Here is a 26,167-nt window from a genome sequence, read left to right as displayed (position 1 = left end):
AATGCATGAGTTGAGTAACAAACAATAGAGGTTGGAAATAGCTGGGACCAAAATTTCCTCTTTCAAGTGCAGAATTGTTTCCTTGACTGGTGCGTGCATAAGCCAGGTGGCAAAATGCTTGCCCCCACCAAGTTTCCTGGCAACCAGGAGGGTTCTTTGGGTGGTGGAGGGTGAGGGGTGGAAAGGAGTGAAGGGAAAAGCTCCCCAAAACATAGCTCCATGCTTTCTTAGGCTTAGCTTCACCCTCTACAAGTTCACTCCCTCAGGAGCTGGTTCTTGCAGCTCCTCACAAACTTCTCAGGTCCTTTTTCAAACCTCTGGGTGAGAACTATTGGCACTTCATATCAGAGATGGAAACCTGAGATGAAGATGCCTGTACTCAAAGCACCTCTGACACTGCCAGTACCTGGTGCTGTGGCCTCTCCCATTTAGTGGCACGTATCCCAAGAAGCCAGGTTCTACCAGTCCTGGAGAGCAGTGGAGCTTGTTGCTCCCCTAAATTCAAGCACTGCAGTGACCCTAGCCTGCAGTAAGTCCCAGATGGTACCTACTCCAGACAGAATCCAGGTCTCCCCAGGCTTTTTTCCCTCTACTCCAGTTCAATAAGAAGTCATCACAGGCCCACCTGCCTTACCCATGGGCTCAGCAGGAGGTCTGTCAGGGAAGTTGTCATGTCCCAGTCTCCAGGGGGCTCAACAGCCTATTGAACACAGGTGGGCAGCTTGCAGTGGAGTAGCTTTTCTGGACCCTGTAGACCCAGCTGGGTGCTTCTGGTCATGGTTGTGCAGGTAGAATCACCTACAAGTACACATTCCTGTTTCTGAAAATCCCAGTTGTTTGAGGTCTCCTTCAGATCCTGGTGTCCGCACTTTATCTGATTGAAATGGCTGCCTCTGCCACGCTCAACTGTTGTGACCCAAGAAAGGGACCCTGGCCTGGGAGGTGTAAGCCTGTCAAACTTGAGACACTTCAGCTTTGTGGCCACAGGCACCTGAAATACCAGGGACACTGCCAGCAGTGACGACATCCTTCCCCAGCTACACCCACAGTCCAGGTGAAGCACCATGGTGGGCACGGCAGCACCTTGCCAGCTCCCACCGTTTGCTGCCTGAGGGCCTCCACTTTCTGGATGGGTATTCACATGCACCTAGATTCCTTAGAAGGTTTTTTAATCCAAGTTCATAAATATTCATGTTTTCCAGACAGAAAAAATACCCTGTTGCTGACTGGCCTTCCTCAGGAACTGGTGCTTTTCCTCCCCATGGTCATGGGAAGCCACCATGCTCCCAGGGCTTCTCCTACACACATCCAACCAAGCTGGCTCTCTCTCCAAATGGAGAAGAAGCTCCTAAATCCAAACCACTCCAACCATCTAGCCTCTTGCTTGGAAAAAACCCACACAGAATGAATTTGCAATCACAGAATCACAGAAACATTCAGGTTGGAAAAGACCCTCAGGATCACCAAGTCCAACCTATAACCCTACTCTACAAAGGTCACCCCAAAACCATATCCACAGGCACCACATCCAAACAACCTTTAAACACATCCAGGCTTGGTGACTCAATCACCTTCCTGGGCAGCACATTCCAATGCCTGACCACTCTTGCTGGGAAAAAAATGTTTCCTAATATGCAATCTAAGCCTACCCAGTCACAGCTTGAGGCCATTCCCTCTTGTTCTATCACTAATTACCTGTGAGAAGAGACCAGCAGCAGCCTCTCTACAATGTCCATTGTTGTAAACAGCAATGAGGTCTCCCCTCAGCCTCCTCTTTTTCAAACTAAGCAGCCCCAGCTCCTGCAGTCACTCTTCACAAGATTTATTCTCCAGGCCCTTCACAACTTCACTGTCCTCCTCTGCACTGGCTCCAGCACCTCCATATCTCTCTTGTATTGAGGTGCCCAAAACTGGACACAACACTCAAGGTGTGGCCTCACCAGAGCTGAGTACAAGGGAACAATCACCTCCCTACTCCTGCTGGACACAGCATTTCTAATCCAAGCCAGGATGCCATTGGCTTCCTTGGTCACCTGGGCACACTGCTTGCTCATATTCAGTTGCTTGTTGATTAGAACCCCCAGGTCCCTTTCTGCCAGACAACTTTCCAGCCATCCTTCCCTAAGCCTGTGGCTTTGCTTGGAGTTGTTGTGACCGAAGTGCAGGACCTGGCATTTGGCCTTGTGGAAGCTCATCCCACTTCCCAGTGGCTGGGCTAGAGCGGAGAGGGAAAGGAACAGTGTTCAGCTCCAGGTTTGGGGCTTGCACCTGGCTCTGCATCCATGTTCAAAGTGGGAAACTGGGGTAGGTTTTCTGTCCCACACAGTAGCAGCATCTGGTTGCTTCTTCCTGGCCATGAGCTTTGAAACCATCTACAAAACCTGAGTAAATAAATAAGTACAACAATAGGTCCCAGCGTAGCAGTGGGGCTACCCATGGAAAAGGGAAAATACAGATCATGGGGAAAAACTGCAAATCCTGTTCAGCTGCTCCTTTCTGTTTCATGTAACACACTTGAAGGCAGCTGTGCCGGGAAAATGCTTTATTTGATTGCGGGGCTGTTCATATCTGCCTCAGCAGAGCCAGGAGAGCCTTGGTCCTAGCCAAAGCTGAGTGCAGAGAGCACCCATTTAAGTTGGTTTACAACCAACTGACAAAACTAGTAGATGAGCTGAGGGATGTGCTACTCGTCAGAGCACCCCTCAGCCCTCCCTGGGGACAAAACTACACCACTGGACATCCACTTTGCTGCAATAGGTGCCAGTCCTGCCCTTCAAGGGCCAAAAGCCTCATCTGAATTTATGCATCCTTCTGGGAGGGAGCTGCCTGTCACCCAGCTGGAGATCCTTCAAAGTGGGGTGCCCTGCAAGCGAGGTGTGTGCTCCCTGCTCTTTCTGCCAGACAGAGCTGCCTCAATCTTTCCAAGGCAAGGCTGTGCTGCAATTGTGGTGTTTTGTCCACAGCCACTGGGTTTATGGGACACCAGGGAGATCCCCCTTTTCCTCCCCTCCCCCTCCCAGTACAAGCATTTTGTTTTTCTTCTTGATTAGCGGAAAAAATTCCTGAACTTGTCCGAGGGAAGGAAGGTCTTTTCTCTCTCTCTCTATCTCTCTCTCTCTCTCTCTCCTCAGTCAATTAGTGAAATACAAACAATTTCCACAGCCAGGATGAAACAGTTTTTCCACCTAAATAACACCTCTTCAGAGATGCACTCCCCACTGCACAGCCCTCTGGCATGAGAGATACTCTCCTGTGGCCATGCTGAAGCAGGGGGTGGGCAGCTGTTCGCTGTCCTGCTTTATCCAGACACATGCAGCCAGTCCAGGGCTTGGGGCAGGCAGCTCACAGGGCTTTTCCTTGCAGGCATTAAACCATTGTATGCAGGATCACAGGAAACTTCCCTGCTCTCCTTTCTGGGAGCAGCCAACAGCCTGGCATTCTCAAATGTCAGCTCTCCTCTGTACCCCACCACCCTGTGCACATCGTGGAGCCTGCCGGCATCCCCAGCCAAGCCCTGGGAAGTGGTGAAATCCCCTCTGTGGAGATGGCCATCTCCAGTACCTCTTCCACATCTGGCTGCATACACCTGGCTGAGGTCTGCTGCCCTCTGCACAGCCCTGCCTGCCCTTGGTAACCCTGGTCCCTGCTCACTGGAGGAGAGAGTGAACATCCCACCTTCCATGTGCGCTGCAGAATGCCTGCCTAATTTGGGCACCCAAAGCACCTATGTGGGTGTGTGGTGTGGTTCACAAGTGACCCCATGTATGTACACCAAGCTGCCCATGTGCTATACCCTCATGGGGCAACATCTGATGTCACCAGGGGAGAAGGTCACTTATGGGACACCTCCTGGTTGCCTTGGGCTGCCACCTCATGTCTGAGTAAGGGCTTCTTTCTGGGAGTGCATTTTGGTTCATTAATCACCACTTTTCCTGTGCTTGCCTCATTTACTTCTGACTCTGACATCATTGTTCACAGCCAGCTCTGTGCTGCAGGGCCTCCTCTACACTTTCCTGGGTCTGTGTCAAAACTCATAATGAAGAATATTTTCTCTTCATGCAGAAAACACCCAAGCAGGACCTGAATTTGAGGAGCAGAGCCTGCCTTTACTCCACTGCATTGGCTGGGGGTGGATAGTGCTGAAGGTCAGGGTGTTTGGGATCTTGGGAGTTTCTGAAGCTGCGAAGGGCAAGAACCACAGCGGAGATGCTTGCCTGGCATCTCTGAATGATCCATCTTTCATTTTTGCAGTGCATGCAAAAAAAAATCACAGCAAACATTTCAAAACACACATAGACTGTGAAACCACAAAGCTCCCTGCTGCCTGGGTCCCTGCTGTGTTTGGGTTGCTGCTTAATCTCTTGCAAACAGCTTCTTTTATTGAATTAGTCATTACAAGGGGGTTGTTTCCCTTGAGGCTGCCTCTGCCTGGCTTTGCTACAGCCTTTGCTGTGAAACCAAGGCAGGCCATCATGAGGGAGAATCCTGTTTGGTATCTTCCTGGCTGGGGAAGGAATAGTGCTAGGCGAGCCTACTAGGACTCTTCAGCCTTCTGGCTGCCCTGCTGGGAGCCTCATGGACCCTGCCACTGTGACTGGGGCTCTCATCTTAATCCAGTGCCTGCATTGCCTGCAAGGAGGCCCCAACTTTTGGGGTTCTCTCCAGTTCCCACCCTCTTCCTGCTCATTTTTTTCTGGGGGGAGGTGTGGGTGTCTGTCATTCCTTTAACCCTGTGATGAAAGCCAAAACCAGCCTGGCTGACTTGCAGTGTCTTTTAAGATGGGAAATTCCCAAGCCTGCAATAAGTTCACTTGGTCACGGCACCATTTGGTCATGGGCTGCATGAAGGCAAGTGGGGAACAGCTGCAAGCTCAGGCAAGAAGTTTTTGGTGTTCTTTTTGGTTTGGTTTGTTTTGTTTTCCCCCTAGATAGCTTTTAATCCCTCATATTTTCCTCCCTCTCTGTGCCCTACTTTTCCCTTGGCACAGCTGGCTTCTCTGCCCCCAGGGCCCACCAGGCACTGCTGCACAGACACCAAGATGGGGCCACCCTCCAACACATCCCTGGCCTACCCCAGGATCCAGTGGACTGGAAGTCACTCCCACCAGGTCCTCTCCAGACACATTTGGAGCGTGGGAGGGTCAGGGAAGCCATAGAGGGGGCCACAGCTTATGCCAGGGAGGCAGAGAAGAGAATGCCTGTGTGGTTTTCGTGTCACATGGCTGGCACAAAGAGAGCTCTTCCTTCAAGCTACAGCCAGGTGGGGTGGGGGTGAGTTAAGACTTTTCTATTCCTGAGTGCCAACAAAATAAGCAAACTGCCAAGAGTTTTCCTGGGGCTAGTGAGGAAACTCTTGCAAACTGATTTTTCATTTTATCTAGCCAGGTAACAACATTGCTGTTATAAACCTCCAGTACTGAAAAGCCCAAAGCCTGTCTGGAACGCAGAGGTTTCCTTTTTCAACGTGAACAGCCCATGAGCATCCTCTCCTGTCTGTCTGCCACTTTCAGGAGCCATGTTCTCACAGGAGGACCCATCACCGAAGCCTCACTCTGCTGCCTGGAATGCTGGATGCATTCCCTCCATCACAAGATGAACCTCAAGTTGAATGACATACCCCAAGGCCGGGCCTTTAGGTAAAGCAGCAGCAGAGCAATTAAACCAGGGAGCGTTGCCAAGGCTCCTCAGCTCCTCTGAGGTTACCTGTAGCACCAGGCGAGCCAAGCTGGCATCCCTGCTTGAAAGAGCTGCTTTCCAGCAGCGTGCTGCAACCCTCCCAGGGCTTGCTCCGAGATTTATTTCCCAGGCTCAGCGTTGTGGGCTGGATGTAAACCACCTGCTGCAGCCCCGAGAAGCGGCGCGGGCGCCTGCCTTCCTGCGCCCCTCGCTGACCTGTGCTGAACGCAGGCCAAGGCGCTGCGAGCGAGCGCAGCTCAAGCGGGAGCTGAGCGGCGGCCGCGAGCCGACGCCAGGCGCTGCGGAGCTGCCGGCTTCGGGAGCCCGCGGCCGCCGCTTCTTTCAGCACCTCCTCATTTTGAGCTGCTGAGAGAGGAGCTGCACGCCTGCGGAGGGCTTGCGTGCCTCACCTAGGACCGCCGTGTCCCGGAGGGGTGCTGGTTCCCTCCAGGGATGCTTATCCCTTCCTCCCACCTCTCTGTCCAGACTGATACATCTATGCTTGCTATGCTTTCTACCCCTCTTTGCACTCGTTGCTCCCTTAAAATTCTCTGCTGACAGGCTCTCAAGCCCTAAGAAATCTCATGCCAAAAATCTTTCTTCTCACCTGATTGTTCTAAGGAAATCAGGGCAGGGATGTGGTTATTATCCCCTCTGTGATTTTGCCCATGCTTTCCATCCTCGAAGGCAGGTAGGTCTTACTCCTACTTCAGCTGACTTTGTCCTCATCCCAAAATGAACCATGCTGGAGAGAGACACACACCCAGGAATCCCAGGCTTGTCCTTGAAGGACAGCCTGGAGCACACCCAAGCAATGAGCTCTACGGGTTCACTGTTGCAGCACAAGTCCCCACTTGGGCTTGTGCTCCTCAGAGTCATAGATTGGAGGGTGCTGTGCATGTGCCGGGGGGGGGACCTCAGAACTGAAGCACAGGGCAGCAGCTGCCTTCAGTTCTCACAGCCTCGTGCCCAAGTGCCAGATGTGCGATACCTCCCTCGCTGGGAGGAGGAAAGGGAAACGAAAGGGCCTTTCCGACAGGGGGAAGAGCCGCTGTTGTCTAGACGATGTGACTAAGGAGGGAAGGGGACGACTGTTTGTGCAGCTTCGGGGCAGTGTAAACAGTGCCGACCATCCCAAGCCCTTCAAAGCAGAGGAATCCGGAGATCAGATGAAAGAGCAGGGAAATTCTGGCTGGGTGTCCAAACAGAGCAGCAAAGAAGGGGATCTCTTAAGAGATAAAATCCTCAGCACCTGAGTCATTTCAAACCAGCAATGGGCAGGAAGGAGGAGCGCAGCACTGCCGGCCGTGCGCAGGGCTGGGTGTGGGCTCCCAGAGGACTTTCCCAACTTTGGTGGCTTCGCCCTGCAGTCCCAGAGTTAAGTGTCCTGAAAATGAAACTGGAGGCGCTGGGAATCCCACTGTGCCCCAGGGTGAGCTGGTTTGGACTCCACAATTCACTCAGCTCACAAAAGAAAGAGAAAGTGTTGTTTGAGAGGTGGTTTCTTTTCTTTTTTCTTTTTTTTTTTTTCTTTTTTTTTTTTACAACTTTAAATACAGCACTGAGTATAAATTAATCTTACATTTTAAAAAAGGCAAAAAAAAAAAAATAAAACCTCACCATCTTTACAAACTGAAGGAAACAGATATTGAAACAGGAAAAACAAGTGTCTTAAGACTTGAGGGCTTGGGGATAGAGGATGGTGGTATGAGAAGTGTCTTGGCAGTGGTACAAGAAGTGCTTTGGGCTTGCAGGAGGTGAGGGCTAGATCCTTCCACAACTTGTAACAGCTCCCAGCTCGTGGCTTTGCCTCCTTCCCCTGGCTCCCTTCAGGGCTTTGCCCTGCAGTAGAGGTGCATGTTTGTGCGAGAGAAGAGGCAGCTGGAGGCAGGAGGGAAACGGGGGAGACTGCTGAGCTGGCTCTGGGCAGGCATTTTCTTCATGTGTAAGTCTGCAGAGCCCAGCATGGCACCATCCAGGACTGGGACTCCAAGGTGCTGCTGGCAAGTCCCATTATATGTAACATTTCTGCTAAGGGTGGCTACTAGAGGTGCAGAAATAGCTCTGGCCCACAGTGATCCCCTCCCTTGTCTGGAGCAGGCAGTAGCCCAGGAGGGACTCCACAACCGACCCTCCAGTTGTTCCCTGAGTCCTCCTCATTTAGAAGAGGTTGTTTCTGTCTCAGATGGTTGCTGCTAACTGCAAAGACCCAGTTTCTTTTTCTATACCTACTGAGAGTTGTCCACATGTTGGATCAACTTCCAGCTGGGCTGGGCATACCTAACAGGCAAAAATCTGGATGGAATTTGAAAGGGAAAGTGTGAGGAAAATGATGGGAGATAAGGGGACGTTGGCAGGGAGAGAGCAGTGGAGGCATAGTGTGCAGGACACCCGTGAAGGGGCTATCAACCTCAGGGGAATGACAGGATTCTGCTTTCAGGACCACAGAGCAGGGAAGGACAGCTCACTGAGATTAAGTCATGCTTCTAAGTTTGGCTGTTGTTGGTCTTGTTATGGTGCCACTTTGCCTCCTGCAAGGAAGTCGTGCTGGGGGGTTGGAGGAGAGTGAAAGAAAAGGGCAAGAAGACAGAGATCAGAGGATGTCTCTGCCTCCATCCCATCCTGGACCTCACAGGCACGTTGCAAGTAACAGTGAGCTTTTCTGCCAGCCCAACGAAGCATTCACATGCCTCAGAGCTTCCTCCCACTGGGGAATGAAATCCATTTAAGAACATATATATATATATATATATATATATTTATATATGTATGTATAAATACACATACTCAACACACACACACAGAAGCACGCACACACACGTGTGTGTATGCACACACACCCACACACATACACACACACACACACAGAGCAAATTTCAAAAATAATTTCAGTCCTAGCCTGGAAAGTTGAATTCTCCACCAGCATGTGCAAAGAGGGCTCCCCATGGCAGGGGCCGGGGACGTGGAGACAATCCTGCCACCGTCTGCTCCTTCCCCATGATTCAGACACCTTCCAGTCAGCACCAGGAGCAGGAGGGGAAAGAGAGGGGGTGGGGGTGGGGGGGAATGCATTTGGCTTCTCTGTTTTGCTTCTTTTTGTGTGTTTGTTTTGTTCTGTTCCCCGAGATGTTGTGTATCTTAGTGGTTTCTTTTTTTTTTCCTCTTCTCAAAATAAAATATCCACAGCACATTAAAAATAGAGATCTGTCCAGGTAGGGCACTCAGAGTCCTTAGTGCATTTTCCACCACCGGTCGCCGCTCACAATCTGAGATTTGCCTGTTTCCAACGTGCAGGTCCAGTGCAAGTGCTGATCTCAGCCAGGCCCCCCATCCTTACCAGAACCATCAAGCAAAGGGAAAATATTCCCTTTCCCTCTCTGTCTGTTTGTTTTTCTCCTCCCCTCAGAAGAAATTGGACCCACTTTCCTTTTCACATTGTCCTCTGGAGCAGGGAAGGCATTGTCCTGTCTTCGTTGCGTGTTGTGGCTGTCAGGGTTCATGGTTTTATTTGTACTTTGTTCTCTTCTCTCATATATATATATATATATAGGTCATCTTTGTTCTTTTTTTTTTTGTGTGTGTAAAACTTTAAAATTATGCTAATAAATGAAAGAAGGGAGAGGCTTTGGTGGGAGAAGGTTCACTGATGGAAAGGGAAGCACCAATTGCCGTCTGAATCAGACGTCGAGGCAGATGGACAAAGAGGAAAAGTTATCACTCCAAGGACCCCATGGGGGCAATACAGCAAATACATTAAATAAACCTGGAAGTGAAACAAAACCAGACACAGCATTAGAATATGCAACCCTCTCCCCTCCAACTCCCCTTCTCTCCTCTTTTCTCCTCTGGAAATGTTTGTGTCAAAGTGCCAGACAGAATTCCGGGAAGGCTTTTGACCTTCTCTATTTTTGACCCCGGACTGCTTGAGCCAGAGCTGAGATTAGCATGGGTTTGCACTATTTCTACCCTGGGAAGTTTGGCCTAGCTAGGAAGGTTCTGGGATAATCAGAGCCCCTGTGGTGCTAAGCATGGGAATACCAATTCCAAGATACTGCCTGGAGCCCCTGGTCCCCAGCTCCTCTTCCAAGGCAAGGGGAAGTGAATGTGCATTGAAATAGCCCAGGCACACTCAAGGGGCTGTGGCAGGGCTGGAACTGCTGAGTCACAGGCCAGGGTTTTCCCTCTTAGGCTGCACTGCCTCTCTTGAAATTCAGCCCCATGGTCTGTGCCCTGGCTACTCCTTCCCTCTCTTTTGCACCTTTGCCTCCCTGATGGGAAACCAGGGTTAATAACCCAATTTCTTCTCCTTTCCCTCGTACCAGTGAAATTCTTCTAATGACAAGGGACTTACTCCTGTTTACACAAGTCAGGGAGAGAAGAATCAGATCCTGGACTGACAAAGTCCAGATCTCTTGCCAGAGATTCCTGTTCTCCTTTCCCCTGGCATGACCTTTTTTATGCACACAGGCTTCCCACTAGGAGAGAGACGAACCAAAAGTGTTGCTGATTTTCAGTCTTTCTGCCAACTCAGCTAATGAAATAAAAGCAAAAGGGATCCCCAGAGCAACATTAATTCTCTGCTTTCAACAGAGAATCAATGGAGCAAGGAGAACAAGAGCTGCTACACAGAAGAGATGAATTACATGGACCCTGAGGGGATTTAGGTGTAGAGAGAAGTCAGGCTCACTCTCTGCCTGTAAGGGAGGCAGAGAAAGGAGAGGGCAGGGCCTGACAGCAAGCATGGTTGCAGCATGATCTTTCCACCTTTGCACAGAGCTATAAAGCCCTAAATGGGATGCACATGTTTGGTCCCAACCTAATCCTTCCCCCTCCTTCAGCCTGGGTTTTATCATGCCCAGGCCCTGCAATAGCTCCACACTGAACAAGCGTCCAGTGATGCAGGGAGGGTCTGAGATAGGCTCTGGGTAGAACCATGTCGCGGGAGAACATCTCTCCCAACAGGAAAAGCAGCTTGCTGTTACCTGCTTTGTGCTCTCTCCCCTGCCAGCACTTCTATGCTATGAGGATTTCTTTCAGCACTTTCTTATCGTTGACATGCTTGTACTTCTTATGTTTCCTCTTCTGCGCCGGCGGCCGGCGTACTCGCTGCCGCTGCGAGACAGCGGCTGTGGTGAACGCGGGGGACAAGCCTGCCAAAACAGAAGGGAGAGTGTCTGTGCAGCAAGGGGCAGCCGGCTCACGTTGAAATACCTTTCTCCACACACTATCAACAAAGAGCTCTGCGACAGGAGGGTCACAAGGCCTCTTTCTGTTCTTCCGTCCCTTGTCCTCTGTTCTCTAAGGTCTCTGCCCTCTCCCTCTTCCCACGATGGCCTTCCCCTCACCTCTCACCTTCCCCTCTATTTCAGCCCCTTGCTGGCAAGCAAAGAGAGAAGTCTCTTGGCTGGGATTAGCCAGCCCATGGGATTCAGTGAAGTTAAGCAGACTGAAACCAGTGGAGGGCTCTTTCCTCCCTCCCCAGCCTCTCTCCTCATGCCTCCCTCCACTCTAATAATGCCCATGTCCTTACGGCGCTGCTCGCGTGGCCCTGGCCGGCTGCTCCTGGGGGGCGGACGGGACACCGCTTCACAGCGACACTGCACGTGGTCCTCCAAAGGCACAACAACTTTTTTGAATTTTGGCTTCCTCTGGACAAATTCGATCTTGTTCACCTATTTGGAAGAGAGAGAGTAAGAAAAACATGAAGAGAGCTGCAGGTCCTGCTCTGAAAATAATCAGTGCCAGTAGGCTTCAGCACTGGCCTTCTTCCTAAAGAGTAAGAAGGCAGTTTATAGAGCGCGGTTCAAACGCAGGGGTGGGTTGTATGGGAGCTAATTCTGCACACAACAGCAGAGCAGACCTAGGCCAGGCAAGTTTGGATGTGACTGGTTGTCTCCCTTGTTCCTGACTGTTGCTGCTGCTTAAGCAGGATGACTGGCTGATCACAGACAGAAACGTGGGACCTGCCGAACACACTGTAGCCTGTTTCTGACAGATGTGATGGCAGAGACCTGGGGGCAACCAGAAATTAGTTTCCACAGGATCCTACAGGAAGGTTAAAAGGATAAAAACTAAGGACCAATCAAGCAAACACAACTTAACCAGCTCTGCTGAGGCCTGTCTGAATTTGTCTCAAGCTCTTTAATAACTCGCAGGGCTGAAGCCCTCAGCTCTGTGTTTCACGGGAAAGGCGGTGCACTGGAAATTCCCTCAGACTCTCCACCAATGCTGACTCACAGGGAAGACTTACTGCTTCACACCCCACCACAGGGCATAAGCTTTCTAGGGGGTCCTCCCACTCCAGGAGCAGCCAGGCCTGACCCCACTCAGCTTATCTACCAAGACCGCAGTCCCTGAAGTGCTCCACAAGCTATAAATACTCGCTCTGCCCTGCATCTGGGACTGAATTCCTCTAAACCCACTGCCCCCAGCAGCATCCCTCAGCCAACACTGAAGCAGCCAGGCTGTTTATCTTTCCTTGAAAGCCCACTCCACACGCTTCAGACCACACGCTGCTTGCTAGACAAACACTTCCAGCCAAACAATAGTGAGACCTCTGTCCTCAAAGAAACCATTTCCAGGTCACTTTTTCAGGCTGGCTTCTGACCTCTCACTTGTTTTTTCCACAAAAACAACTCCTGCTCCCCCCCATTTTTCCCTCATTCAGCCTGGCTTTTCTGAGAAAGGAATTTCCTGATGAAAAGGGCTGTGTGAATACAACCTCTCCCAGCCAACCTCTGCTGCCTGCCTGGGGGAGTCTCTTACAGCTCAGGCAGAGGATTAGTATGGGATGAGTATTATTTTTAAACAAGCTGTCTGAGAGGAAGCTGTGAGGAGATCACTGGTGGCTGTGAGGAGGGTAGGATCAGAGCAGGAGGTTAGCTGTCAAGGTGCCTGCTTGCTGCTGGAGTGGGTCAGGAGGTAACTGTGGGGCTGAGAAAGAAGAGAAGCTGCTCCAATGTGTGTCTTGGGAAGAAGCTGCAGCAGCAGAGGGGAGATGGAGCATTGACACTGCAAACCCTCCTCTTTTTTCATCAAAGTCAGTTCCTGAGGTGAAAATGTCCTGTTTCTTCTGCTCTAACACATCAGACAAGGCTGCCTCCAGCCACAGAAACAGCCAAGACATAGAGTGGCAGCTGGGGCCGGTGCCCTGTAGCTCTGCTGTGGTGACAATCCCCAGCTGCTGGACAGCACCAGCCCTCCCAGGAGCTGGTATGGATGTCAGTCACCCCACAGCAGAGGCTGCAGCACTTCGTGCTAATGCAGAAGACGTGACTGCAGAGGGGATACGAGGGAACCAACAGCTGTGTGAGCGAAGGCTCACCTGAGCCCCGCTGCGGTGATGGTTCCTGGGGGGTGGGGCTGGAGGTGGCCTGCTGGAGGAGGGAGCAGCGGGAGGAGGGAGCGGCGGGGGGCGTCTGCCTTACCTGGACGTGCCGGACGCGAATCTGCACGGGGCGGCACTGCACATTGCGGTTGTTGCAACAGCCGGAGCAGCGCTGCACCTCCACGCAGGGAGGCCACACCACGAAGTTGGCGTTGGTGCTGTCCACCATGTTGCGGGAGATTTCAAAGACCACCGCCCGCGTCTTGCACTCCGCCAGGACAGCCGGCTCCGCTGCTGCCAGAGCGTCTGCAGAGGGCCAAGAGAAGAAGCAGGGATGAACAGGCTTTGCAGCTGCTACCAGCCCACTGCAGCCACCTCTGCTGGAAGAGAGAGGCCTCACACCGCTCTTACATATACACCCCCCACCCCCCACCCCCCTTTCTCTTTCTCCCACCCCTCCAAGCTCCCTTCCTGAACAGAGCCCCCAGGAAAAGGAGATGACACTTCTTTAGAGCAAATCAGCACCAGCAGGATTTAAAGCAGAACAGCTTGCAGAGCTCCAGACTCCCTCTCCTGCCCTCCTGGGGGGCAACACCAAGCTCTCATGTGAAGCCCAGACCCTCCATAACCTCTACTCCCACACAAGTATTTCAGACAGGCATCAGCACCCACCCACATCTGCTCAGGTAACTGCCCCAACAATCACAGGGTACAACACCCCTCACTCACCCAGGCTTCGTCGCTCCCGAGACAGGACTATGGGGTTTTGACCAATCTGAGTTGCATTCAGGTCCAGGCTCGAGCTATCTTCCTCTGCAAATGGGAAGACATGATCAATAAGCTCCAGTAAGAGGCAGGAGAAGATGGCAGGCACTCATGCTCTGCTCATCAGGCAAAGTGCAGAGATGTGGGACAAGCCCCAATATTTCACACTAGGTGTAAATCCACCAGCAAGGCCACAGCTATGCTGGGGCACAGGAGCTCTCAGTTTGCTCTTTTCTCAGACAAGGCAGTTCAAAGCAACAAGCCTATCATGAAAGAGGAGTCACAATCAGGTCTGGGAGGGGAAAACTCCAGTCTAAGAATGACAAGGCCTACAGCAGGGCTGTCTAGTGTCAGAGAGGATCAGGTGGCTGAGGCCATAATATAGCAAGGAGGATCAAAGACCAGATGGAACAAGCAGAAAGTTTGCTATATAACACTGATGTGCCTCACTGAGATGGACTGGGAGAGTTTGGGTGTGACAAGATAGGCAAAGGGGAATGGTGGATGGGAGGTGGGGTGCTTGCTTTCTCTCTCCCAACCCACTATAGATGCTGTGGGTTAGGGTTAGTTTCATGACAGAAGAACAGAAAAATAAAGTTGAAATGGCTTTTTTTCATATCCTGCTCTAAGGTAAGCTGCAGAGTCTGGAGGTATTTCAGTCAGCGATGGGAGAGGAAGGCAGATAGCATTCAGGCCAGCCCTGAGCAGTTCCCTCCCACCCCATTGCTTTTTCCCATAGGAAGTGCTGAATAGAGAAATGCCCATAATCCCCATGGAGCACTCCAACATGCAGCCCCTCCTGAGCTCTGGACAATGGCCACACTTGGAGATAGCTCCCACCCAGCCATAGCTCTTTCCTTCTCTGACCTGCTTTAGCAGCTGAAGGAAGCTGAATGGACGTCAGCATCAAGGGAGCAATTTTCTTAAAGGGAATTAGGGGCCAGTGGAAGATGTCTGTTTATCAGATGTGTGTTGGAGCAGACTTCCCATACCTATCATGTCCCATCCCTCTTCCTCAGCCCTGCTCTAGTGCAGCCCTCTTAGAAGAGGGAGCAGGGACTCTGCTCTCTGCTCAGCTCAGAAGCAAGTGCTGAAGGATTTGGGACGGGTGCACAGAGGCTGCATTCACAAGGCAGGAATCCTGTGCCTAAGCAGTGAATGTCTATGAGTGAGGTGGACAGCCAGCCAGCTGGAGAGGCATGATCAATTCTAGGACACCATTCACTTCACCCTGAGGCAGACACCCAAAACGAGATCGAGTGGATCATGAAGGAGACTTGATGGGGTGCTTGGTGCCGTGGGTTAGTTGTTTGGGTGGTGTTGGATTGGTTGATGGGTTGGACGTGGTGATCTTGAAGGTCTCTTCCAACCTGGTTTATTCTGTGTATTCTATTCTATGCTCTGGCTCTCCAGGGGGTTACAGAGGGTGTCTGGATCACTGGCTTAGATGAAAATTGCCTGCTTTGTGGGCAGTTAAGGTCTGCAGTATCACTGCAGGTCAGTGGTATCTCAGCTCATCTGACTCCTGGACCTACCTAATCCTCGCTGCCTGCACAGTCAGTGGAGGGCAGCAGCTGTGACACATGCATGGGCTGTGAACAGCACAGAGAATGGCCCCAGGTGCTTTGGGATTATTTTGCTAATACATTTATTTGCTAATACACTAATTCCACACAATGTGAGCAAATGGTGATGTCCCTTGGTCAGTACCTGGGTGCAGATGAGAGTCACAGGGTGCAACAGAACTTCAGAGCACTACTTTCTGTTTCCCTGACCAGCCTTTCCCATGTGGGACCTGAAGTGAAACCAGTGACTCAAAGCTCTGCAGCTTTTTCCCATACCACTGGGCTTTTCAAGGCCATTCTATTTCTTAATCATGAGGGCAGTTAGTAACTGCAATAGATATGGATATGTTCCTTAGACACCAGGACATGACAGACTGCACACATCTTCCCAGCCATTCCTTCCCCACCCCTCCATCCTGTGCCGCCTGGCAGTTTAGCAAACAAAGGTGGGGGCTGCCTTTTGCAAAGAGGTTGAGTTGGTGGCGGGGCAGAAAACTAGGAACAACTGTTGACTCAACCCAAATCTCCTATTGAAAACTGGGTCTCTCTCTCTCCCAGGTTGTCCTTCTACACCCTGGGTCAGCCATGGAGAGGGCTGGGGTGGGGGCACCCGCCTGGGACAATCCAGAACAGCTAATTTTGGAAGTTGCCCCATTGTGTGGCTCATGGACAAGGAGGGAACTGGTGAGGGCAGGGAGTGGCCGTGGTGGTGGTTGTGGGGAGCCTTGTCGCCTCTTTCTGAGGCAAACAATAGCTGAACACAGCTGGTGCCCTCCCCCTCGCTTTCCCCCCCCTGCTCCTCCAGGGCCGTTTTGAAAGGCAGCGGGAATGCTTTTGAGACTGCGCCAGTGGTTGGACTGGCATAGGAAACAAAAGCAGGAAATTCTGTTCCCCCGTAGATAGTGTCTCGGCAAGGATTACAAAGCTCCAAACAGACAAAACACGAGAGAGAAGGCGAGCTGGGGGGGCCGGGGGACGACGGGCGGGAGCAGGGTTAGAATAGAAAGGAATTTGCTCTGAAGAGACCGTTTATAAATAAATGCCTGGCCCGGCCCGGCCGCCGCGGCGCGTGCGCCCGTTCCCACACGTGCCGACCCCTCCACGCTGCACGCCCCTGCGGGCGCCGCGCTCAGCCCCGGCCAAGTGACCCCGAGGCGCTGCAGCCCCCGGAGCTGCTATCTAGGGGCAGGAGGTGAAGCAATCCTACCCTCACAGGCCCTGTCCTGTATCTCACTCACGGCCAACGCTTTGCTGCTCCTGTCCTAAGAGCCTCTGGCAGCCTGGGGCCTTTTGTGGATGCTAAACCTGAGAACTCAGTCAGGTCTTTCCTACTCTGTCACCTTATTTCCCTCTTCACCACCTGCTAAACTGATCCTTGGCCGGTTCAAGTCTTTCTGCCTGTGCTTCTCCCAGGGTGAAAAGTGCTGACCCCAGTTCCTTGCACTCAACTTGGCCATCTCCTATCACTCTTGGAAGCCCGTGTCCCTCGATAGACCAGATAGGAGAAGATCTAAAAAGACAGCTAGGTGCCTAATTCCCACAGGTTTCAGGGGGGTTAGTTGTATAAATAGTCAGGTCCTGGCTCGTGAATGGATCCTACATTTATAGTGAGATCTGCTAATAGTGTGCCTGCTGGAAAACACAACAGCCCCTCCCTTCACCCCAAAGAGTTAAGAAAAAGTAGAGGAATGTTTGGTGAAGAGGAGATTTACCTACGGAGTCTATCCGCAGAGCACGCTGCAGGTCGCTGATGGAACGTACTGAGCTGCTGCCCAAAATCTCATAAATGTCTTCAGGTATTGGGTCCCCCTGCCAGGTGACACAAAGAAAAGAAAGAGAGAAACAAGCATTAGAGAGGTGACCTGCAAATACTGACTGCAAGACCAGGCGGGAATCGGGGGAATGGAAGGAGCATGGAGGAGGCACAACAGAAGCAGCTAAACACAAAGACATGTCCTCATGAAGGCATCATCCTGAAACCTGAGCAAAAGTGAGATTCCCTCTTGTCACCTCTCATGTAAATTAGAGAATCATAGAATAGGTTGGGCTGGAAGGGACCTGGCCTTAAAGATCACTTAGTTCCAACCCCCCTGCCATGGGCAGGGACACTAGATGAGGTTGCTCCACAATCTCCCTGTGCAACCTGTTCCACTGTCTCACAGCCCTCACTACAATTTCTTCCTAATATCGAATTTCTTCCTAATATCTAGTCTAAATCTACCCTCTTCCAGCTTAAAGCCATTACTCTTCATCCTATCACTACATTAAAAAAAAAAAATAAAGAAAAGGAAAAAAAAAAGCATATGCAAAGTGGTCAGCAGATTAAAAAAGATAACAAATGGCCAGACTGCGCAGCAGAGCCCTCAACGCTATCCATGCAGCCAGCAAGGCTTCCTTCTCCGGTGCTATATGACTTCTCCAGGTGGCTTCTCATTCCTGCTGCCTGCAGTAAAGGCGTTTTAACAGACTTCCCTTATGCTATCAGATAAAAACCTTCCCAATATTTCCCTCAGTTATGAAACTCTCTCACACGGGTTTTGTCAGATACGGGGTGTGTGTGCGTGTGCGCGCGCGTGTGCTTCCAAACCACGGCCCAATAATACACAGCATTTGCATGCTCTTCTCACACACACACAACAACAAAGGTGAGGGTTGGAGAGGAAGATTGACCTTTGCAGCTGAGGCTGCTCCAGCACGAGCCTGTGGTAAAACCACAAATGCTGCGGGGAGGACATGAAAGGCTGTTTGAGCTGATTTGGCTGAAGAAACTACATGGGGGTTTGGATGTCATCGCGTGTCAATGCCAAAAAAATCTTAAGGAAGAGGGTTTATAGACATCAGATGATGGGCCAGATTCAGAGTTTGTGCGGGCAGGTGCCACGCCATCCGCTTCTTGGGAATTTCACTCTGACACCAGGCTTGAATGGGCCTCAGTGACAGCACTTAGCAAGACTACAAAGGAGTGGTGTGGGAAAGCAAGCACTGATTAAAACGTACTTCCGAAAGACTGGAAAAGGAGACGGAGGAAAGTACCGGCCAAAGTGTTTGCTTAGCTCCCAGCTCTCTTCATTCAGGGCTACTCATGCGGAAAAGCTGCCCTTTCAGCTGGGTGCTGGATGCTGTCTGAGCCACAGCCCTACACATGCCTCTGTAACTGAGAGAAGAGCTTGCCTCGTGTACTTGTGAAGCACGGCAATTTTCATGTGGGTTTTTAATGGGCAGTTGGTGGCATGTGTGTGGTCCTTCTGGTGGACAGCTATTCCTTCCCTGCCTGTGTTCAGTGCAGAACACTTCCCTTCCACTTGGACAAGAGGAAAACCACCAGGCAGGTGGCTGAATGTTAGGTTTTAAACCATTAGGACTTGAGCCCAAACCTGCAGCCACTTTTGCACGGCTGCTTGAGCCTGGCACCCTCCCACGTGTGCCTGGCTACTCACCTTTTGCTTCTAGTAACAGGGCAACAGGAGTGCTGCCCCCTCAGCCCTGCTAGCTCACCCTCTAATACTATAACTTAAACTAGGACTGGTGGCTTGAAGGTGGCTGCAGCCCAAGTCATGAGGGCAGAAACCTCCTAGGACAGCTGCAGAGCAGAGGGCACTAGCTTCTTAAACCTTCACAGCCAGATCTACCAGAGAGCTTGAGCCAGATTGAGCTTCTCTGCCTTGCTCCATCCCTGTCACTGTCACATCTCACCACAGATCTGGCTGTCCGCCTGCAGCAAAAAGCAGATTTTACATCCCCAGGCATTACTTCCTCAGTCTCTGAGGGAGAGGGAAGTGGCATCAGTCATGAATGCACAGCAAGAGGGAGACTTGTGTAATTCAGGGATCACTGAATAGCTGCGAAATGAAGATGCCTTCTGACAACTCCTGCTGTGTGAGGAAGAGTGGGACCAACAGCCCAGTGCTGGAGAGGCTCTGCAGCACTTCCCTGCTTTGCGCCACACACATTTACTGGAAAAGGTATCATTTGCAATTCCCAGTACTTGCAGCCAGGGCTGAGTGCTGGGTGATGAAGCTGCAGGCTGTGCAACGCCTGCACCTGTCAGCCCAATGTGTTTGTGTGCAGACGCTGCTGCGCACGGGTGCCCCTGGTCCTTCCTGACACTTAATACGTGTAGGAAGTGGAACTTTATTTTAAACTCCAGCACTTGCTGGGGGAGAGCGTGGGCAGGTGTTACGAGACTCAGTGACTTTGGAGGCAAGCTGGGAGGTGTCACCTTGCTAACTGAGCGGGGGGAACAGATACGAATCAGGGCTTGCAAATGTAGGCCCTCGGGAGCTGAACTGCTGAGGACTGTCTGTAGGAAAAAGCTCCACTCCCCGCTCACAGCACTAGTTTTTAGGTGCCAATTTTTTCTTGTTGCAGATACTATCAGCATGGCTACGGCGTATCACCAGCCCACATGGCTCATAATCTTGTCCTCCTCCCCAGGGTTTGTGAGGCAGCTCTGCCAATGACAATCAAAATCCTGTGAAGCTCCTTACTTTCCTCTAGTGGTGCAGTACTGTGCCCAAGGCTGCACTAAGAGCAGTTACACAGACCTGATCTGCACAGTTTGTCCTTGCTCCCTTTGTGGTCTGTGATTTGGACCATTCATGCCTCTGGCCCTCCATGCCAGCCCCATGCACGGAGGGCTCTCATACTGGGGCAACACACACCCAGGTTCTGGGCACTTAATGGGGATGAGACACAGAGAAGCAGAGGTCCATCAGTCATCTTCTTCTGAGCCCATGGGGTCAGAAGGTGGAGGAACATTGCAGGAGGTGGGATGCCCAACAGACCAGCTCAAGCAGCTGGTGCTTTTCCTGCTTACCAGCTCCTCTGGAGTTATTTGTCTAACACAGGTTAACAATCTGCTTTTAAACTGTGCAGCAGATCAAAGAAGACTTTTGTCTCAATGGACTCCTGGCTGGCTGTCAAGTGCCCCAAGGCCTGGCCTCATATTCCTGCGAGGCCCTGAATTCCTAGAAGAAAGAAAGTTTGCTCTTCCCTTCCTTCCTCTGCCCACAGTGTCTGGCTCTCCCCCGAACCTCAGGGGCATCCCCCACTCTGCCAGGAGACTGGCAGGGACATCTCCTGCCCTTCTCTCAGCTGCTGGTGCTTGGGGAACAAGAGCCAGGGCACACCTGACACTAGGCAGTAGATCACCTGGGCTGAGGCCTCACCTGCCCGGCAGCCTCTCTGCGCTGCGGCTGTGACGCCAGCTTTGCCTCCCTCCTTCCAGACGTCAGCAGAGTTGTTTGGCCACTGCAAACCAATTCAGGGCATAGCTGCACATGCAAACAGGACGTTCCCTGCTCCTAACTCCCCACGTACACCATTTCCCATGAGCAGCCTCCTCCCTACCCCCTCCAACCTCTGCTTGTGGAGCTTTCTGACAATGTCTGCTTCTGAGCATCAGGGATGCTGAAAGGTGTCCTTGCCATCGGTCACTGCTGAGGTGGTGCAGGGAATATGCAGGGCTGTGCTCCAGTCCTTCCTCCAACTATTCACAGTCAAGGGTTTCAAAGTCTAGCCCAAAGGTGTATCTCTCTTGGTAGCACAGCAGATACAGAGGAGGAGAGAGAAAAGACTGTGCAGCTGGCAGGGAAAACAGACCCTCAGGGCTCGAAGAAACCAGCCAAGGATATTTCCAAGGTGATGACTCCTCCAGTCCTCTTTCTTGAGGTAGTGTGTCTACACATCCATGTGGGACTGCACACAGGACAGCAGCAGCAGCAGTCCGAGGTAAAGAAGCACTCAGCTACTCATTTTGCACAGGGGAGGAGGACTTTCCAGACCACCTCCACACTGACAGTGGCAAAGGATTTTGCCAGCAGGGTCTCAAGTGATCAGCCAGGCAAAAAACCCAAACAAATAGCATTTTTTAATTCTCTTTGAAGCTGACATGAGGACCCTGAGGGGAGACTCCACCACATTCCCTGTCGGACCACCAGCATCTGCCAGCAGCCCACTGAACCCCAGAGGCTCTTGTTCCCCTGGCACAGGGCTTCCATCCTTTCAGCACCACTCCTGGCATCACCTGTCCTCTGTGCCTCTCCCTGCAGCAGGCACAACCCTCCTCACACATGCCCCTTCCACAGAGGACAACAGTTTATGTTTTCCTCCCTTAAAAGAATCAAACATAATGTTTGATCTATCCCACATTCCTAAAAATACAGCCACACCTACCCACTCTTTTCCCCTTTCAAGGGGGACTCCACTGCTCCACCCAGTTTCCCCATGCTCCCCTGACACCTCTCCTTCTAGGGCTGAGGGCATTTCCCTCCCTCAGGCCAGCTGTGTACCAGCAGCACTGGAAGCAGCATAGGAACCACTGTCATTCTCTCCTGCTGCAGCACATCAGCTGATGGTGAGAGGGAGGCAGGGACAACTTGCCTGGCTCCTTCCACAAGCTCACCCCAGACATGTCATCTATCCCAGCTTCCACTGCTTTGTCCTTGTCACAGCCTCATGCTAGGATGACTCGGGAAGAACCCCAGAGCCTTGCACCAGGAAAACACAACCGGGAGCTGGGCTGAGGTTACAAGCAAGCACCCAGCCGCACCCCATTCCTCAGGAATTCCAGAAAGCCCTGCCAGTGGGGCTTCACCCCAGCACAACCACACTGGGCTCAGCCCAGCTCTGTAAATGTTGCAAGGCAACTATTACAGCCCGTGGGGCAAATGCAAATTGGTTTACCATCCTCACTTCCCAACTGGCAAATACCTTCCCGTTGAGGCTCCTGCTCCCTCTGGGTGGAAGAACTCCAGGGCCTTCCAGCTTCAGATGGGTGTGATCGAAGAGGGAAAGGAACTCAGGAGGCTTCATCTCCCATCTTGGACCTTCGCTGATCAGGGGCAGCTACTATTCCCCATGCACTTTCTCTGGCAGGGCTGGAAAGGAGGTGCCAGCCCCATTCAGAGGATGGCTGTGGTTCAGCAGCCTTGCAGCAGCTGTGTTGTATGCACCTAGTGCAGAGGGTGCAACGCAACTGCCCTCAAAGCAGATGAGAACACTGGTTGCAGGCAGAAGCACCTACCAAAGCAGAAACCTTCTTGGTTCTCTGGTCATAAAATAATAACATCATGGTTCCTCTCAAGAAACCTTGAGCCAGAATTGCCAAACTCTACTAGGCTGTCATACAGTCTTTTAATGTGATTATGGTTCACATTGCAAAGGGAGAAAGAGATCTGTGCTACCCACAGAGGAAATACCATGCTCTGCCCAAAACAAACATAACCACTGGGCAGCCCACAGCTCTAACTGCTTCCCTTTGTGGCTTTGCAAGGTCAAAACGGGCCCATAAAGGCGGTGATGTGATGCTTTGTACCCAACCCCTTCCCTGCCACCCACAAAGAGAGGCTGCCCAAAAATGAAGGAAGAGAAAGAAATTATGCCACAGAAGGGAAATTTTGGTGGAAAGATATTTCCTGCCCTTGACACCCCCCAAACTGCAGCTCCAACCTGTGTTTTTGCCACCTTGGGTAGAACTAAAGTGGGGATTGAATGCTGTGTGTAAATGTTTTGGTGGCTTTCTGACCCCCTCAATCCACATGACATCAGACCATCAAAGGTGACAGTAGAAGCCCAAGGATTTGGGGTCTTGGGGCTGCTTTTCCTCCACCACTGCTTGGGATGGGGCTTTGATTTCCACTCACAGAGACACTGAAGAAGGGTTGGGGTATATGTTCATCAGCTAAATCCACCACCTGGCCACTGCCTTGAGCCCGGCTTCTCCCTGAGCAGAGCACGCAGGATAGCTGCAGGACAAGATGCTTGTGTGACTGTGCAAGTGCACTACAGACACTTATCTCCTGCCTCTTCACATGGCCCCAGATAGTCACACACCTTACTGAGTGGCCATGCCACCCCAGTGCCACTGTCTGTAGCCACGCTTCCCCTTTCCTCACCCCTTTCAAAGCCCTCTACCCTTTCTCCATCATTCCCTTGATGATGCCAGGTGGGGTTTCACACTGTGCATTATTCTGGAGGTAGGAACCGGGCCTTGGTCCCTGCCTCATGCATGCTGCTGCTGCGATGCCAAAATAGCCAGAGGGAGCAAGAGGCTCGGCAGAGCCAGCGGCTGGGTGACAGCTGCTGGGTGAAGCTGCCAGCCGGTCTGGGGGCCGCGACCCCCAGCTGCACCCCTGCCTCCTCATCAACCAGGGATCGCTTCAAACCCGGCCTCCCGTTCTCCACCAGCCTGCCGCTGACTCCAGCGGGGGACGTACATGGGGATGGGTTTATATCCTCGAGAGACCTCCCCGGCGGGGCCAGTCTCCGGGGAGTCGCCCCGTCCTGAGAGGGGGCGAGGCGGGAAGCTGGCCCCAACGGCAGCTGCCCCGCAGAGCCGGGGGCGGCTGGCTCTGCCCGCCATTAGCGCGCCCGCACCCCTGCTCGGCCCTGCCCTCCGAAAGAAGGGAAGCCGCCGCCCGCCGGGGCTCCTCGCACCCGCCGTGCGGCTCCGCTCCCTTCCGCGGCCACCCCGGGCTTCACCCCGCCGCACCTGCGGGGCGGGTGGCGCCGCCGCCGCTCTCTTCCCCCGCACACTCCGAAGCTCGCAGCTCGGCAGCACCGCCCGCAGCCGGCTACGGAAACTCACCTCCAGGCGGGCCAGGGGTAGGGAGAGGATGAACGCGAAGACCACGCCGAAATTCATCCCGACTTCAGGCCCCGCCGGCTGCGGGCACATGGACGGCGAGCCCCGAGAGGGAAACGCTTCCCGCAAACAGCTCCGCGGCCGCCCGACCTCAGGCATCGAAGGCGCCCCGCGTTCCCATTTCCCCTCCGAGCCGGGCTGGTGCTGGGAGAGTTGCAGGAGCCCTTGGAAGAGGAGGTGGTGATGGTGATAGTGGTGAGGGGAGACACAAGCGATTCTCGGTGACTCGCCTGCCTCTGCGCTATCTCATAAATCCGGTGGAAAAAAAATGCAGTCCCTCGAAATTATACGCATCCAGAGTCTGTGTCCCCCTCGCCACAAGGGATGCTTCAGGATTCCTTTCTGCTAGGTGGTCCACATGCTATTTTGGTTTATTTTCCCTCTTGATTGTCTTCCTTTTGAAAATATATGTATTAAAAATATTTTACATACGGGAAACAGTGACTCAATGTTCTTAGAAAAAAAGGTGCACAAAGTAATAATTAAAAAGCCCACAACTTTTCCAAAGTTTGGTACAAAATCCAAAAAAGAGAGAAAACCACAAAATCTTCTTCAAGGGGTCCTTGTCTTAAAATGCTCCTTGCCTTCCTTACACCCACTTGCTTTACAGCGAGAAGTTGCTAAGTGTACATTTAAATTCTTCCCCTTACATTAGATTCTGGCTTGGGTGTCTTCTCGTTCGAAGTGTTGGCAGTTTGCTTGGACGTGAGGTTTGCTTTGGGTTTGAAGACAGGTGAGAGTAAATGTTTTCACTCCGGGTTGCGTGTGTGTGTGTGCTGAGCCTTGACAAGCCTCGGAGCAGAGCCGCTGCTGCCTCCTGTGCTCTGTTGCAACAAGAAGAGAAGAAAAGGAGAGAGGGAAAAAGAAAAAAAAAAGGTAAAAAATTGAAAGGGAGGCGAGCGAGCCGATGGGTCTTTATTTCAGGCTGCGAGCTGCAAGAGAGACTAAACTGGCACTCGGGGCTGTTCCTTTTATACAGGAGAGGAGATGGGTGGAGCATAACTTGCCATTCTCCTCTTGGCGAAAAATCAAGGCGAAAAATCTAGCGAGGGAGTAGCAGTCCATTGCTGACAAAATAAAAAGTGTGTTAATTTAAATGATAAATTAATTTAAAATGACTAATGCTGTAATAACCCGTGTAATGTGGCTTTAATATCGCGTGAGGAACGGGGACAGAAATTCCTTCCTCCTCGGCAAGAGATAAGAAGAGAGGAGTTCCCGGCACGGTAGTTTGTTATTTTTTTGGCCCCAGGTTCTCGCTGTTGCAGTCTGGAGCCCATTTCTTTAAGCTTCACTCATCTTCTTCCCTGCCCTGCTACACCACTAGCTCCGGGGAGAGAAGACAGAGACGGCTTTAATATCTTACATCTCTTTGTGTGCAGGGGGAAGGGGGGAAAAAAAAGCCAGAGAAATTTAAACGTTGCTACAAGACAATCTGGTGTTGCTCGTGGCACCAGGAGGTATTTTGCTGGATGATTATCTCCACGATGTAATAAACATCTGAAGGGAAATTAAGCAAGCAGATATTCGTTGGGGGGGGGGCGGGGGGGGGGGAGAACGGAGGGAGGAAAGAGAGGGATGGGGAAGGGAAGGCTGCTAACAGGTGAGTTCAAGAAAGAGTCACAGCCTATTGAAAAACCAGCCGCATGCACGCCCTCTCATGTACGTACGAGCGGTCTCCCACTGCGGGCACACTCGCAGAGAGCACTCCAGGCACAACCAGGAGGGGTTTCTGCACCATCTTTGTGCAGGCTCGTATCCACCGATGCATTCCTGCACCGTCATGCACCGCAGGAGCTCGGCAGCCGTTCTCTCTGAATCCCAAGCATCTTCCTTGCTTTTTCTATGCTGCACACACGCTCCTTCTAGTCGAGCCGCTCGCATGCACAGCTATGTGCAAATTTTGTCTCGTTCACACATCCTTGGGCATCCATGTGTTCTCCTTCACTCTCCCTCTCTCTCTTCCTTTCTCACATACACACACCCACCAGCATACCAGTGGCCTCATCTCACAGCCTCACACATGCTTCCATAAACTATCTAGGTGCCTGTGAGTGTCACACAGCCAACCTGCTCCAAAACACACGGTCTTGTGCCAGCACTCATGTATGCACAGTCCAAAATGTCCATGTATGAGGAGCAGCTACCAGAACTCAGCAACAGGCAGCCCAGCAAATGCTGTTGTGTAGT

The 26,167-nt window shown here is 52.0% G+C and overlaps 1 protein-coding gene across 1 annotated transcript; it reads right to left on the bottom strand.

The window, feature by feature from the left end:
- Positions 1–8,424: 8,424 nt before the first annotated feature.
- On the bottom strand, positions 8,425–24,785 carry PDGFB (platelet derived growth factor subunit B). The gene is made up of 7 exons (XM_009902479.2): positions 23,921–24,785; positions 17,046–17,142; positions 13,733–13,816; positions 13,104–13,309; positions 11,207–11,348; positions 10,659–10,826; positions 8,425–9,439 (listed from the first exon to the last, which is right to left on the bottom strand). Exons 1-6 carry the CDS (start codon positions 24,074–24,076, stop codon positions 10,690–10,692), a joined length of 822 nt encoding a protein of 273 aa, XP_009900781.1. The 5' UTR covers positions 24,077–24,785; the 3' UTR covers positions 8,425–9,439; positions 10,659–10,689.
- Between the last annotated feature and the right edge of the window lie 1,382 nt (positions 24,786–26,167).

Source organism: Dryobates pubescens, chromosome 15, assembly GCF_014839835.1.
Source record: "Dryobates pubescens isolate bDryPub1 chromosome 15, bDryPub1.pri, whole genome shotgun sequence".
NCBI lineage: Eukaryota > Metazoa > Chordata > Aves > Piciformes > Picidae > Dryobates > Dryobates pubescens.
The sequence above is the reverse complement of the archived record's forward strand: the minus strand, read 5'-3'. Positions and strand labels throughout refer to the sequence as shown.